Genomic DNA, 19,480 nt, shown 5'->3' with positions numbered 1-19,480 from the left:
GTCCAATGCTGGGTCAGAAGAGATGGATTGTGGGACCAGGGTGGGGATAATTTGGCAGCTGGGGCCAGCACACCAGGGGGTGGTTAAATGATCAAACACATTGACAAGACAAGATCCTGTCTGCAGCCACCACTAGGGGGAGCTCCCTGCATACCAAGATACATGATAAGATTCTGTCTGCGGCCACCACTAGGGGGAGTTCCCTGTATGCAAAGATACGTGATAAGATCCTGTTTGCAGTCACCACTAGGTGGAGCTCCCTGTGTACAGAGATACATGATAAGATCCTATCTGCAGCCACAACTCAGAGGAGTTCCCTGTTTATAGCGATACATAAGATCCTGTCTGCAGCCATCACAAGGGGGAGCTCCCTGTATACAGAGATGCATGATAAGATCTTGTCTGCAGCCATCACCAGAGGAAGCTCCCGGTATACAGAGATACATAAGATCCTGTCTGCAGCCACCACTAGGAGGAGCTCCCTTTTTACAGAGATACATGATAAGATCCTGTTTGCAGCCACCACTAGGGGGAGCTCCCTGTATACAGAGATACATCATAAGGTTCCTGTCTGCACCCACCACTAGGGGGAGCTCTCTGTATACAGAGATACATGATAAGATCCTGTCTGCAGCCCCTTCTAGGAGGAGTTCCCTGTTTATAGAAATGCATTATATGATCCTGTCTGTATCCACCACTAGGGGGAGCTCCCTGTATACAGAGATACATGATAAGATCCTGTCTGCAGCCACCACTGGGAGGAGTTCCCTGTATACAGAGATACAAGACAATAGTCTGTCTGTAGCCACCACTAGGGGAGCTTTGTATATAAAGAAACACATGATGAGATCCCTTCTGTAGCCTCCACTAGGGGGAGCTCCCTGTATACAGAGATACATGATAAGATTCTGTCTGCAGTCACCACTAGGGGGAGCTTCTTATATACAGAGATACATGATAAGATTCTGTCTGCAGCCACCACTAGGGGGAGCTTCCTGTATACAGAGACACATGATAAGTTTCTGTTTGCAGTCACCACTAGGGGGGGCTCCCAGTATACGGAGATACATGATAAGATCCTGTCTGCAAACCACCACTAGGGGGAGCTCCCTGTATACAGAGATACATGATAAGATCCTGTCTGCAAACCACCACTAGGGGGAGCTCCCTGTATGCAGAGATACATGATAAGATCCTGTCAGCCGTCACCACTATGGGGAGCTTCTTGTATAGACAGATACATAAGATTCTGTCTGCAGCCACCACAAGTTTCATGTATATGATATTTGCAATTTCTACGGTGTCTCAGACTCAGCTATTATCTCAGCTGTTATCAGTACATAACGGACATGTCATCTGTAAGAATGACTACTGCTCTCATCGGATGTTCATGATGCACGATAATGAAGAATAGCTCCATTGTGTTCTTTATACCATGCACCCGGTAGTAAGGATCTACAAGCGCCATGATATCACCATTTGAATACTTGTCACTTGATATCATAGTCTGTTGAAGTGACCTTGTCACCAGCATTTTCTATCACTTAAAGGGGATGTCCAACTGGATTTGCTTTACATTAAGAAATTATACGTCCCCATGACTTTCAGTTCAGTATTTGACCCCCACGAACACACATAGAGGATCTAATCTGGTGATGTGAGTGACCCCCAAACAAGTAGATGCGCAGCTGACGCTGGGGTGGTCGCTGTCCCTGGGGTCAGTGCGCTGTATTGTAGGCATAAGCTCTGGTGATTGTTGAGTTAGGACACTGCTTTCTCTCGTCAACCATTAATCCTCTGCAGACAGTACAACTCATAGGGTATGTGCACACGTTGCGGATTCTCTGCGAATCCGCAGCGTTTTTTACAGTGCAGATACGCTGCAGATCCGCATTTGATTTACAGTACAATCTAAATCAATGAGAAAAAAAAAATGCTGTGCACACTTTGCGCAAAATCCGCTGCGGAAACGCTGCGGATTACAAGAAGTAGCATGTCACTTCTTTTTTGCGAATCTGCAGCGTTTTTGTACCCATTCCATTATAGAAAACCGCAGGGGTAAAAAACGCTGCAAATCCGCAAGAAAACCGCAGCAAAAATGCACAAAAAACGCGACAAATCCACAGGTGCGTTTTCTGCCAGGAGAGGCAGAATCCGCTCCAGAAATTCCTAAGCCTAATCCGCAATGTGTGCACATAGCCTTATAACAGCAGTCTCTTTTGCTCTTGCATTTTTTACATTTTTCGTCACTTTATTTGTGTGAGGCCGGCCTCACACTAGCGAGTTTTACGGACATAAGAGCGCAGAAACTACGTCCGTAAAACTCGCATAACATATGGCACAATTATTCTCTATGCCCCTGCTCCTATCTGCCGTATTTTACTGATCAGTATTATACGGCTTTCTTCGGCCGTAGAAAATCGCAGCATGCTGCGTTTGTCACCGTATTGCGCAAATAAAACGTCAATGAAAGTCTATGGAAGCCCCAAAAATACGGATCACACACGGACCAGCAGTGTGACTTGCGAGAAATACGCAGCGCTGTTAGAGAGGAAAGCCGGTAATTCAGTGTGGTGTACAGTAAAATCACACTGACAGCTTACAGAAGAATTGGTATAATAAATGTGCACACATAGAATAGGTATATATATATATATATATATATATATATATATATATATATATATATATATGTCAGTAGACACATATATGTATATATATTAATATTTCATCCAGCACGATATAACAGAAAGCCGGTAATTCAATTACCGGCTTTTGCTTTCTCCTTCCTAAACCCGACATGATATGAGACCTGGTTTACATACAGTAAACCATCTCATATTCCCATTTTTTTTTGCATATTCCACACTACTAATGTTAGTAGTGTGTATATGCAAAATTTGGCCGTTCTAGCTATTAAATTCAATGGTTAAATGGCGGAAAAAATTGGCGTGGGCTCCCGCACAATTTTCTCCGCCAGAGTAGTAAAGCCAGTGACTGAGGGCAGATATTAATAGCCTGGAGAGGGTCCACGGTTATTGGCCCCCCCCTGGCTAAAAACATCTGCCCCCAGCCACCCCAGAAAAGGCACATCTGGAAGATGCGCCTATTCTGGCACTTGGCCACTCTTTTCCCATTCCCGTGTAGCGGTGGGATATGTGGTAATGAAGGGTTAATGCCACCTTGCTATTGTAAGGTGACATTAAGCCAAATTAATAATGGAGAGGCGTCAATTATGACACCTATCCATTATTAATCCAATACTAGTAAAGGGTTAAAAAAAACACACACACATTATTAAAAATTATTTTAATGAAATAAAAACAAAGGTTGTTGTAATAATTTATTCTACGCTCAATCCAATCACTGAAGACCCTCGATCTGTAACAAAAAAAAAATAAACCAACAATATACATACCTTCCGAGGATCTGTAAGGTCCAACGATGTAAATCCATCTGAAGGGGTTAAAATATTTTGCAGCAAGGAGCTCTGCTAATGCAGCGCAGCTCCTTGCTGCAAAACCCCGGAGAATGAAGGTAAAGTAGGTCAATGGGGATATGAGATGGTTTACTGCATGTAAACCATGTCTCATATCATGTCGGGTTTAGGAAGGAGATAGGAAAAGCCGGCAATTGAATTACCGGCTTTAAAGCTATCTCGCGCTGTATGAAGTAATAATATATGTACATATATGTGTCTACTGACATTATATATATATATATATATATATATGACAGTATATATGTTTTTGTTTTTTTTACACATGGATCCCTTGTATAGCTGTATGTCGGTTTTGCAAGCCTGCGATAAAAACACGCAGTACGCATGACATACGGATTACATACGGAGGATGCCATGCGCAAAATACGCTGACACACCCTGCCTACGGAGGAGCTACGGACCACTATTTTGGGGACTTTTCAGCGTATTACGGCCGTAAAAAACAGACCGTATTTTCATACGCTGAGTGTGAAGCCGACCTGATTGTATCTAAATGTTGCACAATGTAACATTCTCATCCCTTCATATTTATTGCACAGGAACAACCTGAAACAAGTCTGTGTCACATGAAGAATCACTCTACTGTACAGCAGTCAGCAGGGAGAACCTCTATGACTACCTTAATACACATACAGCTTGTTATATTTTGCAGTTTTACAAAAGTAATGAGTGGATGGGGCTTTAGAAATAGAACCACAGACCATTATTCATCCAGCAGCTTTTGCCAATTTCCTGGGGTAAAACTGTTTGAAATGTCCCGAAAGTTCTTGCGCTACTTGTAGCATAGAATAAATTTAGCAACTTTTCAAGTTTTATCCAGCTGCTGGCCCGTGGAGCCAATACAATACCGCTTCATAAAACCGCTATATAGTGTGTAGGTTATCTTTATAATGTTACAATTACTGGATAGATAGATAGATAGATAGATAGATAGATAGATAGATAGATAGATAGATAGATAGATAGATAGATAGATAGATAGATAGATAGGATAGATGATAGATAGATAGGATAGATGATAGATAGATAGATAGATAGATAGATAGATAGATATGATAGATGATAGATAGATAGATAGATGATAGATAGATAGGTAGATATGATAGATGATAGATAGATAGATAGATAGATAGATTGATAATACAGTAGATAGATAGATAGATAGATAGAATAGAATAGATGATAGATAGATGATAGATAGATAGATAGATAGATAGATAGATAGATAGATAGATAGATAGATAGATAGATAGATAGATAGATTGATAATACAGTAGATAGATAGATAGATAGAATAGAATAGAATAGATGATAGATAGATGATAGATAGATAGATAGATAGATAGATAGATAGATAGATAGATAGATAGATAGATAGATAGATAGATAATACAGTAGATAGATAGATAGATAGATAGATAGAATAGAATAGATGATAGATAGATGATAGATAGATAGATAGATAGATAGATAGATAGATAGATAGATAGATAGATAGAGCGATAGATAGAGCAAAACATGCAGGCAGCACTCCATAGCTTAAAGGTGAAAAATATGTGGTTTTATTTCAAACCCACATGATTATGGCGTTTTCTAGCATCCTCCATGTGCTAATAAGGAATCCTGACTGGCTGTGATGTAAGTCCAAATTTGCACATATGTATGCACTGTGTAATAAGACACAGGAGTCACTTTTTGCAAGTGACACTTTATACATTATGTAATATTTTGCAATGATGTTATTGCACGTTGAGATTATTGACTTGGAATATGTATTTTAAACACTTTTTGGATGGAATATAACTTAATAAGGATTGTTAAGAATCATGTATACAGTATATACTCACCCAAGTGTGTTGATCACTGCTTGAGAAAGGCTCAATTGAGCCGAAACGTCGCCACAGCATGTGGGATTGAAATAAAACCACAGATTTTTTCGCCTTTAAGCTATGGAGTGCTGCCTGCATTTTTCCCTATGTCTGGATTGAGGCAAGTTATTATTATTATTATTATTTATTTATATATCACCATTGACTCCATGGTGCTCTACATGAGACGGGGTTACATACAAATTACAGATATCACTTACAGTAGACAAACTGACAAAGGTAGACTGATACAGAGGGAAGAGGACCCTGCCCTTGCGGGCTTACATTCTACAGGATTATGGGGAAGGAGACAATAGGTTGAGGGTTGCAGGAGCTCCGGTGTTGGTGAGGTGGTAGCTTCAGTAGTGGTGAGGAGGCAGCGGGGTCACTGCAGGCTGTAGGCTTTCCTGGAGAGGTGGGTTTTCAGGTTCCGTCTGAAGGATCCGAATGCGGTTGATAGTCGGACGTGTTGGGCCAAGAATTCCAGAGGATGGGGGAGATTCGGGAGATGGTTGGGTGAGGATAGAATAAGTGTGGTGGAGAGTAGGAGGTCTTGGGAGGACCGGAGATCACGTGAGGGAAGATATTGGGAGATTAGTTCAGAGATATATGCAGGAGACAGGTTGTGGATGGTTTTGTAGTGATCCTACAAGTCACAATCAACCCTTTAACGAGTCGCGCAATATGACTTAGGATAAAAGTCAATATCTCAATTCGCAGACACAGTGTTTCAGGCTGTTGGCCCTCGTCAGTGCGAAGCAGGAGAACTGATTTGGCTAGGTGAGACGTAGGTCAGTATTAGTAATTTGAACTGGATACGCTGAGGGAATGGGAGCCAGTGAAGAGATTTTTTTAGAGGGGAGAAGCAGAGGAGTAGCGAGGAGAGAGATGAAGTTTTGGATGTTTTGTCAAGGAGGCGTGCACCCACCTATTGCTAAAGTGCTGTTCCATTTGTTGTATAAATAGATAGATAGATATTAGATAGATAGATAGATAGATAGATAGATAGATAGATAGATAGATATGGGATAGATGGATGATAGATAGATAGATGGATAGATAGATAATAGATAGATAGATGATAGATAGATAGATAGATAGATAGATAGATGGTAATAGATAATTGATAGACAAAAAAATGCACAGCCGCCCTCTATAATGGCTAAGACACATGCAATCACTGAATACATGCGATCTCACGCTATATTTAGCAGTGATGCATTTCAGATCTCATGTCCTCAGTCTTTGTGTTTCAGTCCTTGCAGATGTTGCTTTGCACTTTCGTTGTGTATTTTGCAGTCATTGCAGCTTGCACTTTTTCACACTATGTGGAGGTGCTGTTCAGGTTTTTCGTAGATAGATGGATGGATAGTCGGCTTGGAAGCTGTGACAATACTACCCGGCGCTCCAGATCTATAATCAGATGTATACGGTGGGGGAGGTGCTGAGCGTTGTTGATCATAGGGGACTCAAGTCATTAAGCTGAAAATTAATTCATCAAAACAAACCGTAACTGTGCGTCGGGGGAGGGGCGGTGATACCTGATAATGACCATGCGACAGGCGGCATGTGCAGAAGCCCACGCTTGCTGAGGTGTATGATGGCAGGCAGTCCGGCCGTCAGATGATGTGCTAGTTTCCTCAGAGTGGTGCGAGCCAAGCTCAGACTCGGAACCTCCTGCCCGGAATCACACACTTGTCTTCATGTAACTCTTAGTTGTTTAATGCAAAAAGTAGACAAAGCCAAAAATATACATATTAGACTTGACAAACCAAGGAGCTTGTTCCCGGACACCGCTGATACATGTGTGCGGCCACAAACCCAGGAGCTTGTTCCCAGACACCGATGATACCTGTCTGTGGCCACAAACCCAGGAGCTTGTTCCCGGACAACACTGATACTTGTCTGCGGCCACAATCCCAGGCACTTATTCCTGGACACTACTGATACGTGTCTGCGGCTACAAACTCAGGAGCTTGTTACTGGACACCATTGACACGTGTCTGTGGCCACAAACCCAGGAGCTTGTTCCCAGACACCGATGATAAGTGTCTGTGGCCACAAACACAGGAGCTTGTTCCCGGACAACGCTGATGCTTGTCTGTGGCCACAAACCCTGGAGCTTGTTCCCAGGCACCGCTGATACGTGTCTGTGGCCACGAACCCAGGAGCATGTTCCCAGACACCGATGATACATGTCTGTGGCCACAAACCCAGGAGCTTGTTCCCGGACAACGCTGATACTTGTCTGCGGCCACTAACCCAGGCACTTATTCCTGGATACTACTGATACGTGTCTGTGGCCACAAACCCAGGAGCTTGTTCCCAGACACCGCTGATACGTGTCTGTGGCCACAAACCCAGGAGCTCGTTCCCGGACACCGCTGATACTTGTCTGTGGCCACAAACCCAGGAGCTTATTCCTGGATACCACTGATTCGTGTCTGTGGCCACAAACCCAGGAGCTTGTTCCCGTACACCACTGATACTTGTCTGCGGCCACAAACCCAGGTGCTCGTTCCCGGACACCGCTGATATGTGTCTGTGGCAACAAACCCAGGAGCTTATTCCCAGGCACTGCTGATATGTGTCTGTAGCCACAAACCCAGGAGCTTGTTCCCGGACACCGCTGATACTTGTCTGCGGCCACAAACCCAGGCACTTATTCATGGATCCCACTGATACGTGTCTGTGGCCACAAACCCAGGAGCTTGTTCCCAGACACTGCTGATACGCATCTGTGGCCACAAACCCAGGAGCTTGTTCCCGGACACCGCTGATACTTGTCTGCGGCCACAAACCCAGGCTCTCATTCCCGGACACCGCTGATATGTGTCTGTGGCCACAAACCCAAGAGCTTATTCCCAGACACCGCTGATACGTGTCTGTGGCCACAAACCCAGGAGCTTGTTCCCGGACACCGCTGATACGTGTCTGTGGCCACAAACCCAGGATCTTGTTCCCGGACACCGCTGATATGTGTTTGTGGCCACAAACCAAGGAGCTTGTTCCCAGACAATGCTGATACTTGTCTGTGGCCACAAACCCATGCACTTATTCCTGGATACCACTGATATGTGTCTGTGGCCACAAACCCAGGAGCTTGTTCCCAGACACCGCTGATACGTGTCTGTGGCCACAAACCCAGGAGCATGTTCCCGGACACAGCTGATACTTGTCTGTGGCCACAAACCCAGGGAGCTTATTCCTGGATACCACTGATTCGTGTATGTGGCCACAAACCCAGGAGCTTGTTCCCAGACACCGCTGATACTTGTCTGTGGCCACAAACCCAGGTGCTCGTTCTCGGACACCGCTGATATGTGTCTGTGGCCACAAACCCAGGAGCTTATTCCCAGACACCGCTGATATGTGTCTGTGGCCACAAACCCAGGAGCTTATTCCCAGACACCGCTGATAGGTGTCTGTAGCCACAAACTCAGGAGCTTGTTCCTGGACACCGCTGATACTTGTCTGAGGCCACAAACCCAGGCACTTATTCCTGGATACTACTGATACGTGTCTGTGGCCACAAACCCAGGAGCTTGTTCCCAGACACCGCTGATATGTGTCTGTGGCCACAAACCCAGGAGCTTATTCCCAGACACCGCTGATAGGTGTCTGTAGCCACAAACTCAGGAGCTTGTTCCTGGACACCGCTGATACTTGTCTGAGGCCACAAACCCAGGCACTTATTCCTGGATACTACTGATACGTGTCTGTGGCCACAAACCCAGGAGCTTGTTCCCAGACACCGCTGATACGTGTCTGTGACCACAAACCCAGGAGCATGTTCCCGGACACCGCTGATACTTGTCTGTGGCCACAAACCCAGGGAGCTTATTCCTGGATACCACTGATTCGTGTATGTGGCCACAAACCCAGGAGCTTGTTCCCAGACACCGCTGATACTTGTCTGTGGCCACAAACCCAGGTGCTCGTTCTCGGACACCGCTGATATGTGTCTGTGGCCACAAACCCAGGAGCTTATTCTTGGATACCACTGATTCGTGTCTGTGGCCACAAACCCAGGAGCTTATTCCCAGACACCGCTGATACGTGTCTGTGGCCACAAAGCCAGGAGCTTGTTCCCGGACACTGCTGATACTTGTCTGCGGGCACAAACCCAGGATCTTGTTCCCAGACACCGCTGAAACTTGTCTGCGGCCACAAACCCAGGCGCTCGTTCCCAAACACCGCTGATACGTGTCTGTGGCCACAAACCCAGGAGCTTGTTCCCAGACACCGCTGATAGGTGTCTGTAGCCACAAACTCAGGAGCTTGTTCCTGGACACCGCTGATACTTGTCTGAGGCCACAAACCCAGGCACTTATTCCTGGATACTACTGATACGTGTCTGTGGCCACAAACCCAGGAGCTTGTTCCCAGACACCGCTGATACGTGTCTGTGACCACAAACCCAGGAGCATGTTCCCGGACACCGCTGATACTTGTCTGTGGCCACAAACCCAGGGAGCTTATTCCTGGATACCACTGATTCGTGTATGTGGCCACAAACCCAGGAGCTTGTTCCCAGACACCGCTGATACTTGTCTGTGGCCACAAACCCAGGTGCTCGTTCTCGGACACCGCTGATATGTGTCTGTGGCCACAAACCCAGGAGCTTATTCTTGGATACCACTGATTCGTGTCTGTGGCCACAAACCCAGGAGCTTATTCCCAGACACCGCTGATACGTGTCTGTGGCCACAAAGCCAGGAGCTTGTTCCCGGACACTGCTGATACTTGTCTGCGGGCACAAACCCAGGATCTTGTTCCCAGACACCACTGAAACTTGTCTGCGGCCACAAACCCAGGCGCTCGTTCCCAAACACCGCTGATACGTGTCTGTGGCCACAAACCCAGGAGCTTGTTCCCAGACACCGCTGATAGGTGTCTGTAGCCACAAACTCAGGAGCTTGTTCCTGGACACCGCTGATACTTGTCTGAGGCCACAAACCCAGGCACTTATTCCTGGATACTACTGATACGTGTCTGTGGCCACAAACCCAGGAGCTTGCTCCCGGACACCGCTGATACTTGTATGCGGCCACAAACCCTAGCTCTCGTTCCCGGACACCGCTGATATGTGTCTGCGGCCACAAACCCAGGCGCTTGTTACTGCACACCGCTAATACGTGTCTGCGACCACAAACCCAGGCACTTCTTACCGGACACTGCCGATACATATCTGCGGCCACGAACCCAGGAGCTTGTTACTGGACACCATTGATACGTGTCTGCAGCAACAGACCCAGGCGCTTATTCCTGGATACCAGTGATACATGTCTGCAGCCACAGACCCAGGCACTTGTTCCTGGACACCACTGATACGTGTCTGCGGCCACAAACTCAGGAGCTTGTAACTGGACATCACTGATACTTGTCTGCAGCCACAAACTCAGGAGCTTGTAACTGGACACCACTGATACGTGTCTGCAGCCACAAACTCAGGAGCTTGTAACTGGACACCACTGATACGTGTCTGCGGCCACAGACCCAGGCACTTATTTCTGGATACCACTGATACGTGTTTGCAGCCACAGACCCAGGCACTTGTTCCTGAACACCACGTGTCTGTGGCCACAAACCCAGGAGCTTGTTCCCGGACACCGCTGATACTTGTCTGCGGCCACAAACCCAGGTGCTCGTTCCCGGACACCGCTGATATGTGTCTGTGGCCACAAACCCAGGAGCTTATTCCCAGACACCGCTGATATGTGTCTGTGGCCACAAACCCAGGAGCTTATTCCCAGACACCGCTGATAGGTGTCTGTAGCCACAAACTCAGGAGCTTGTTCCTGGACACCGCTGATACTTGTCTGAGGCCACAAACCCAGGCACTTATTCCTGGATACTACTGATACGTGTCTGTGGCCACAAACCCAGGAGCTTGTTCCCAGACACCGCTGATACGTGTCTGTGACCACAAACCCAGGAGCATGTTCCCGGACACCGCTGATACTTGTCTGTGGCCACAAACCCAGGGAGCTTATTCCTGGATACCACTGATTCGTGTATGTGGCCACAAACCCAGGAGCTTGTTCCCAGACACCGCTGATACTTGTCTGTGGCCACAAACCCAGGTGCTCGTTCTCGGACACCGCTGATATGTGTCTGTGGCCACAAACCCAGGAGCTTATTCTTGGATACCACTGATTCGTGTCTGTGGCCACAAACCCAGGAGCTTATTCCCAGACACCGCTGATACGTGTCTGTGGCCACAAAGCCAGGAGCTTGTTCCCGGACACTGCTGATACTTGTCTGCGGGCACAAACCCAGGATCTTGTTCCCAGACACCGCTGAAACTTGTCTGCGGCCACAAACCCAGGCGCTCGTTCCCAAACACCGCTGATACGTGTCTGTGGCCACAAACCCAGGAGCTTGTTCCCAGACACCGCTGATAGGTGTCTGTAGCCACAAACTCAGGAGCTTGTTCCTGGACACCGCTGATACTTGTCTGAGGCCACAAACCCAGGCACTTATTCCTGGATACTACTGATACGTGTCTGTGGCCACAAACCCAGGAGCTTGCTCCCGGACACCGCTGATACTTGTATGCGGCCACAAACCCTAGCTCTCGTTCCCGGACACCGCTGATATGTGTCTGCGGCCACAAACCCAGGCGCTTGTTACTGCACACCGCTAATACGTGTCTGCGACCACAAACCCAGGCACTTCTTACCGGACACTGCCGATACATATCTGCGGCCACGAACCCAGGAGCTTGTTACTGGACACCATTGATACGTGTCTGCAGCAACAGACCCAGGCGCTTATTCCTGGATACCAGTGATACATGTCTGCAGCCACAGACCCAGGCACTTGTTCCTGGACACCACTGATACGTGTCTGCGGCCACAAACTCAGGAGCTTGTAACTGGACATCACTGATACTTGTCTGCAGCCACAAACTCAGGAGCTTGTAACTGGACACCACTGATACGTGTCTGCAGCCACAAACTCAGGAGCTTGTAACTGGACACCACTGATACGTGTCTGCGGCCACAGACCCAGGCACTTATTTCTGGATACCACTGATACGTGTTTGCAGCCACAGACCCAGGCACTTGTTCCTGAACACCACGTGTCTGTGGCCACAAACCCAGGAGCTTGTTCCCGGACACCGCTGATACTTGTCTGCGGCCACAAACCCAGGTGCTCGTTCCCGGACACCGCTGATATGTGTCTGTGGCCACAAACCCAGGAGCTTATTCCCAGACACCGCTGATATGTGTCTGTGGCCACAAACCCAGGAGCTTGTTCCCGGACACTGCTGATACTTGTCTGCGGGCACAAACCCAGGATCTTGTTCCCAGACACCGCTGAAACTTGTCTGCGGCCACAAACCCAGGCGCTTGTTCCCAAACACCGCTGATACGTGTCTGTGGCCACAAACCCAGGAGCTTGTTCCCAGACACCGCTGATACGTGTCTGTGGCCACAAACCCAGGATCTTGTTCCCGGACACCGCTGAAACTTGTCTGCAACCACAAACCCAGGCGCTCGTTCCCGGACAGCGCTGATATGTGTCTGTGGCCACAAACCCAGGAGCTTGTTCCCAGACACCGCTGATACATGTTTGTGGCCACAAACCCAGGAGCTTGTTCCCGGACACCGCTGATACTTGTCTGCGGCCACAAACCCAGGTGCTCGTTCCCGGACACCGCTGATATGTGTCTGTGGCCACAAACCCAGGAGCTTATTCCCAGACACCGCTGATACGTGTCTGTAGCCACAAACCCAGGAGCTTGTTCCTGGACACCGCTGATACTTGTCTGAGGCCACAAACCCAGGCACTTATTCCTGGATACTACTGATACGTGTCTGTGGCCACAAACCCAGGAGCTTGCTCCCGGACACCGCTGATACTTGTATGCGGCCACAAACCCTGGCTCTCGTTCCCGGACACTGCTGATATGTGTCTGTGGCCACAAACCCAGGCACTTCTTACCGGACACTGCCGATACATGTCTGCGACCACGAACCCAGGAGTTTGTTACTGGACACCATTGATACGTGTCTGCAGCCACAGACCCAGGCACTTGTTCCTGGACACCACTGATACGTGTCTGCGGCCACAAACTCAGGAGCTTGTAACTGGACATCACTGATACGTGTCTGCAGCCACAAACTCAGGAGCTTGTAACTGGACAACACTGATACGTGTCTGCGGCCACAGACCCAGGCACTTATTTCTGGATACCACTGATACGTGTCTGCAGCCACAGACCCAGGCACTTGTTCCTGAACACCACTGATACGTGTCTGCAGCCACAAACTCAGGAGCTTGTTACTGGACACCATTGATACGTGTCTGTGGCCACAAACCCAGGAGCTTGTTCCCAGACACCGCTGATACATGTCTGTGGCCACAAACCCAGAGCTTGTTCCCGGACACCGCTGATACTTGTCTATGGCCACAAACCCAGGCGCTCGTTCCCGGACAGCGCTGATATGTGTCTGTGGCCACAAACCCAGGAGCTTGTTCCCAGACACCGCTGATACATGTCTGTGGCCACAAACCCAGAGCTTGTTCCCGGACACCGCTGATACTTGTCTATGGCCACAAACCCAGGCGCTCGTTCCCGGACAGCGCTGATATGTGTCTGTGGCCACAAACCCAGGAGCTTGTTCCCAGACACCGCTGATACATGTTTGTGGCCACAAACCCAGGAGCTTGTTCCCGGACACCGCTGATACTTGTCTGCGGCCACAAACCCAGGTGCTCGTTCCCGGACACCGCTGATATGTGTCTGTGGCCACAAACCCAGGAGCTTATTCCCAGACACCGCTGATACGTGTCTGTAGCCACAAACCCAGGAGCTTGTTCCTGGACACCGCTGATACTTGTCTGAGGCCACAAACCCAGGCACTTATTCCTGGATACTACTGATACGTGTCTGTGGCCACAAACCCAGGAGCTTGCTCCCGGACACCGCTGATACTTGTATGCGGCCACAAACCCTGGCTCTCGTTCCCGGACACTGCTGATATGTGTCTGTGGCCACAAACCCAGGCACTTCTTACCGGACACTGCCGATACATGTCTGCGACCACGAACCCAGGAGTTTGTTACTGGACACCATTGATACGTGTCTGCAGCCACAGACCCAGGCACTTGTTCCTGGACACCACTGATACGTGTCTGCGGCCACAAACTCAGGAGCTTGTAACTGGACATCACTGATACGTGTCTGCAGCCACAAACTCAGGAGCTTGTAACTGGACAACACTGATACGTGTCTGCGGCCACAGACCCAGGCACTTATTTCTGGATACCACTGATACGTGTCTGCAGCCACAGACCCAGGCACTTGTTCCTGAACACCACTGATACGTGTCTGCAGCCACAAACTCAGGAGCTTGTTACTGGACACCATTGATACGTGTCTGTGGCCACAAACCCAGGAGCTTGTTCCCAGACACCGCTGATACATGTCTGTGGCCACAAACCCAGAGCTTGTTCCCGGACACCGCTGATACTTGTCTATGGCCACAAACCCAGGCGCTCGTTCCCGGACACCGCTGATATGTGTCTGTGGCCACAAACCCAGGAGCTTGTTACCGGACACCGCCGATACATGTCTGCGGCCACGAACCCAGGACCTTGTTACTGGACACCATTGATACATGTCTGCAGCAACAGACCCAGGCGCTTATTCCTGGACACTACTGATATGTTACTGCGGCCACAAACCCAGGCACTTGTTCCTGGACAACGCTGATATATGTCTGCAGCCACAGATGTTGTTTACTGCACAAATATACTGCATATTAAATATCCTCCAAACAGTGACTGAATTCTGGTGCAGCAATAATAGTTATTAGTGAACGTGGCCAGAGGGTTATATGTGGTTATTGTGTATACAACAGGTGTAATATATAGTATATTGTGTGTAATACACCGCACTATACTTTATCATGTAGTGTACTATACTGTGTAATTATACATTGTGATCCTCTCCAGCACTATGTGCTATATATGCTGTGTACTATTACATGCCATTATATACGGGACGGTGCAATAATATAACATATCACAGTACAAGTTGTATCTCCTTTATACATGGAGACGCTCTGCACTGTACCCTGTGCATCACACCATCAGTCATTTATGGGAATATCAGCATATCTAGATTATTACTATTCTATCCAGCACTTTTTAATTTATGCCATGGTCTTATTTGTTAGTTTTATTGATTCTCATGCTGCACTCTCGAATACCATGCTGGTCTACGTCATCCCATAACATGCTCCAATATACCATACTATGCCGATATAATTTATTGTACTACCCTACATTATAACAGATTGCTCCACAGTATCATAAAATCAGCTCCACTTCACATTATCATCATAGAATGTGCTGTAAGATCCGAGTACTGTACTATTATATACTACTTTAATGGGCTGTACACTAATATTCTTTGTTGAACTACACTATTATACAAGGGTGTACACTATACTGCGCCATCCTATAACATACAATAGTATACTGTGGGATCACATCCTATGACACCATTATAGTGCACTGATCGCTTATATTCTTCTCTGTGCTGAAATAAAGTATCCATAATGTTCTACATTGTAACAGGTCACATAATATCATATTGTAAACTATTTTGTAGCATCTGATACACTGCATCCTACTATTATATAGTATACTATTGGACTCAACTATAATAGACTGTTATAAACTGCACTACGGATTATTAAAACATAACAATGTAAAATCTGTGCACTATACCATTATAAGGGGAACACTACACCTGGTACTGTGTATATAGTATAATATTACCCCTGGTACTGTGTACATAGTATAATATTACCCCTGGTACTGGGTATATAGTGTAACATTACCCCTCGTACTGTATATATAGTATAACATTACCCCTGGTACTGTGTATATAGTGTAACATTACCCCTGGTACTGTGTATATAGTGTAACATTACCCCTGGTACTGAGTATATAGTGTAACATAACCCCTGGTACTGTGTATATAGTGTAACATTACCCCTGGTACTGTGTATATAGTATAACATTACCCCTGGTGCTCTGTATATAGTGTAACATTACCCCTGGTGCTGTGTATATAGTATAACATTACCCCTGGTGCTGTGTATGTAGTATAACATTACCCCTGGTACTGTGTACATAGTATAATATTACCCCTGGTACTGGGTATATAGTGTTGCATTACCCCTGGTACTGTGTATATAGTGTAACATTACCCCTGGTACTGAGTATATATTGTTACATAACCCCTGGTACTGTGTATATAGTGTAACATTACCCCTGGTACTGTGTATATAGTGTAACATTACCCCTGGTGCTCTGTATATAGTGTAACATTACCCCTGGTGCTGTGTATATAGTATAACATTACCCCTGGTGCTGTGTATGTAGTATAACATTACCCCTGGTACTGTGTACATAGTATAATATTACCCCTGGTACTGGGTATATAGTGTTACATTACCCCTGGTACTGTGTATATAGTATAATATTTTGAGTAAATAGATCAACGTGTGCACAGCTTACGGATAGTGGTGCCCAGGTATGTTCCAACACCTTAGTAATATGTAATGAAACCTGGCACTCAACTAATTGAGTGCCAGGTTTCATTACATATAGTATAATATTGACCCTGCTACGGTGTATGTAGTATAATATTACCCCTGGTACTGAGTATATAGTATAACATTACCCCTGGTACTGAGTATATAGTATAACATTACCCTGGTACTGTGTATATAGTATAACATTACCCCTGGTACTGTGTATATAGTGTAACATTACCCCTGGTACTGTGTATATAGTATAACATTACCCCTGGTACTGTGTATAGTGTAACATTACCCCTGGTACTGTGTATATAGTATAACATTACCCCTGGTACTGTGCATATAGTATAACATTACCCCTGGTACTGTGCATATAGTATAACATTACCCATGGTACTGTGCATATAGTATAACATTACCCCTGGTACTGTGCATATAGTATAACATTACCCCTGGTACTGTGCATATAGTATAATATTACCCCTGGAACTGTGTATATAGTATAACATTACCCCTGGTACTGTGTATATAGTATAACAATACCCCTGGTACTGTGCATATAGTATAACATTACCCCTGGTACTGTGTATATAGTATATCATTACTCCTGGTACTGTGCATATAGTATAACATTACCCCTGGTACTGTGTATATAGTATAACATTACCCTGGTACTGTGTGTATAGTATAGCATTACCCCTGGTGCTGTGTATATAGTATAACATTACCCCTGGTACTGTGCATATAGTATAACATTACCCCTGGTACTGTGTATATAGTATAACATTACCCTGGTACTGTGTGTATAGTATAGCATTACCCCTGGTGCTGTGTATATAGTATAACATTACCCTGGTACTGTGTATATAGTATAACATTACCCATGGTACTGTGTATATAGTATAACATTACCCCTGGTACTGTGCATATAGTATAACATTACCCCTGGTATTGTGTATATAGTATAACATTACCCTGGTACTGTGTGTATAGTATAGCATTACCCCTGGTGCTGTGTATATAGTATAACATTACCCTGGTACTGTGCATATAGTATAACATTACCCCTGGTACTGTGTATATAGTATATCATTACTCCTGGTACTGTGCATATAGTATAACATTACCCCTGGTACTGTGTATATAGTATAACATTACCCTGGTACTGTGTGTATAGTATAACATTACCCCTGGTACTGTGTATATAGTATAACATTACCCTGGTACTGTGTGTATAGTATAGCATTACCCCTGGTGCTGTGTATATAGTATAACATTACCCCTGGTACTGTGCATATAGTGTAACATTACCCCTGGTACTGTGTATATAGTATAACATTACCCTGGTACTGTGTGTATAGTATAGCATTACCCCTGGTGCTGTGTATATAGTATAACATTACCCTTGGTACTGTGCATATAGTATAACATTACCCCTGGTACTGTGCATATAGTATAACATGTATAACATTACCCCTGGTACTGTGCATATAGTATAACATTACCCCTGGTACTATGTATATAGTATAACATTACCCCTGGTACTGTATATATAACATTACATTACATCTGGATTTGTTACACTTTCTAATAAAACAAGTTTGCAGAACTGATGACGTCCAAGTGTCACAATATGATACAATTCTAAAAATAATAATAATACAGTTATTAACAATAATACAGTTAGATCCATGATTATATGGTGTCCTTCTGGGATATTCATGCTCAGTATCTCCCATACATCCTGCACTTTCTCTTCTCTGTCTCATAAGATCAGCAATGGATGGAGAGCACCCAGTCTTACCTGAGCTGCCATGAAGGAGAGGTCCATGGTTACTGGTGGAGTGGACCCTTTTCTACAGATCCAGGGCGACCTCAGCTGAGCTCATCCTCCTGGGCTCCCTTAGGTTTTTACATGAGGGGAGGGTAACAACTGGTACTGAGACCTGAGTGACCCAACCTGCTGCTGCCACGCTCATGCCCAGTCCTGCATGCACTGACCACCACTGACCAGGCACTGTGTTCTGCTGATGGTGCTCCAAGAGGGGGAAGCCTACTGTGCCATCCAGAGTTAACTCTTAACTGTCCATCCTCATGGCGCCCATATGTACCGACGGAGAGAAGGGAACAGATGCATGGGTTATGTATTATCCATTGCGAGCTATTCTAGTGTGAACGCCTTGGCACAGATTTGTGTGTTGGTGGCGGAATATTCTGCAGCGAGGTTCATTTATAAAGGGATGTGATGGTTAAATAGGTTCCTATGGAAACAAAAGCTCCTTAGGGACAGAGCGAATAAGCGGAGCGACTGACAGCGAAGTTTCCGGCAGATGTACACGGTGTCGGGAAGTTGGTGACGGTTCTCGATTCGGGCTTCATATAAGGGTCAGAACCTGGATGGATGATTGTAAGAAGCTGAAAAAGAGCAGAACGGAAGTAGCTATAGGGTGTGCGGTGCAAGCCGCTGTACAAGGCTCCAGAGCCTAAAGTGGGGCCAAGGACCCCTCTGCCACATAGGAAGACACCAGTATTATAACGGTGGC

At 46.2% G+C, this 19,480-nt stretch overlaps 1 protein-coding gene across 1 annotated transcript in view; it reads right to left on the bottom strand.

Annotated features, from left to right (window-relative positions):
* The window catches only part of C1H14orf132 (chromosome 1 C14orf132 homolog), a 70,832-nt gene extending 51,694 nt beyond the window's left edge, over window positions 1–19,138 (bottom strand). Inside the window, exon 1 of the mRNA XM_069737588.1 lies at window positions 18,742–19,138. Within this exon, the coding sequence (XP_069593689.1) occupies window positions 18,742–18,768 (27 nt within the window). The 5' untranslated portion in view covers window positions 18,769–19,138. The remainder of the gene's footprint in view (window positions 1–18,741) is intronic.
* Window positions 19,139–19,480: the final 342 nt, after the last annotated feature.

This window comes from Ranitomeya imitator, chromosome 1 (assembly GCF_032444005.1).
Source record: "Ranitomeya imitator isolate aRanImi1 chromosome 1, aRanImi1.pri, whole genome shotgun sequence".
In the NCBI taxonomy this organism is placed as follows: domain Eukaryota; kingdom Metazoa; phylum Chordata; class Amphibia; order Anura; family Dendrobatidae; genus Ranitomeya; species Ranitomeya imitator.
The sequence above is the reverse complement of the archived record's forward strand: the minus strand, read 5'-3'. Positions and strand labels throughout refer to the sequence as shown.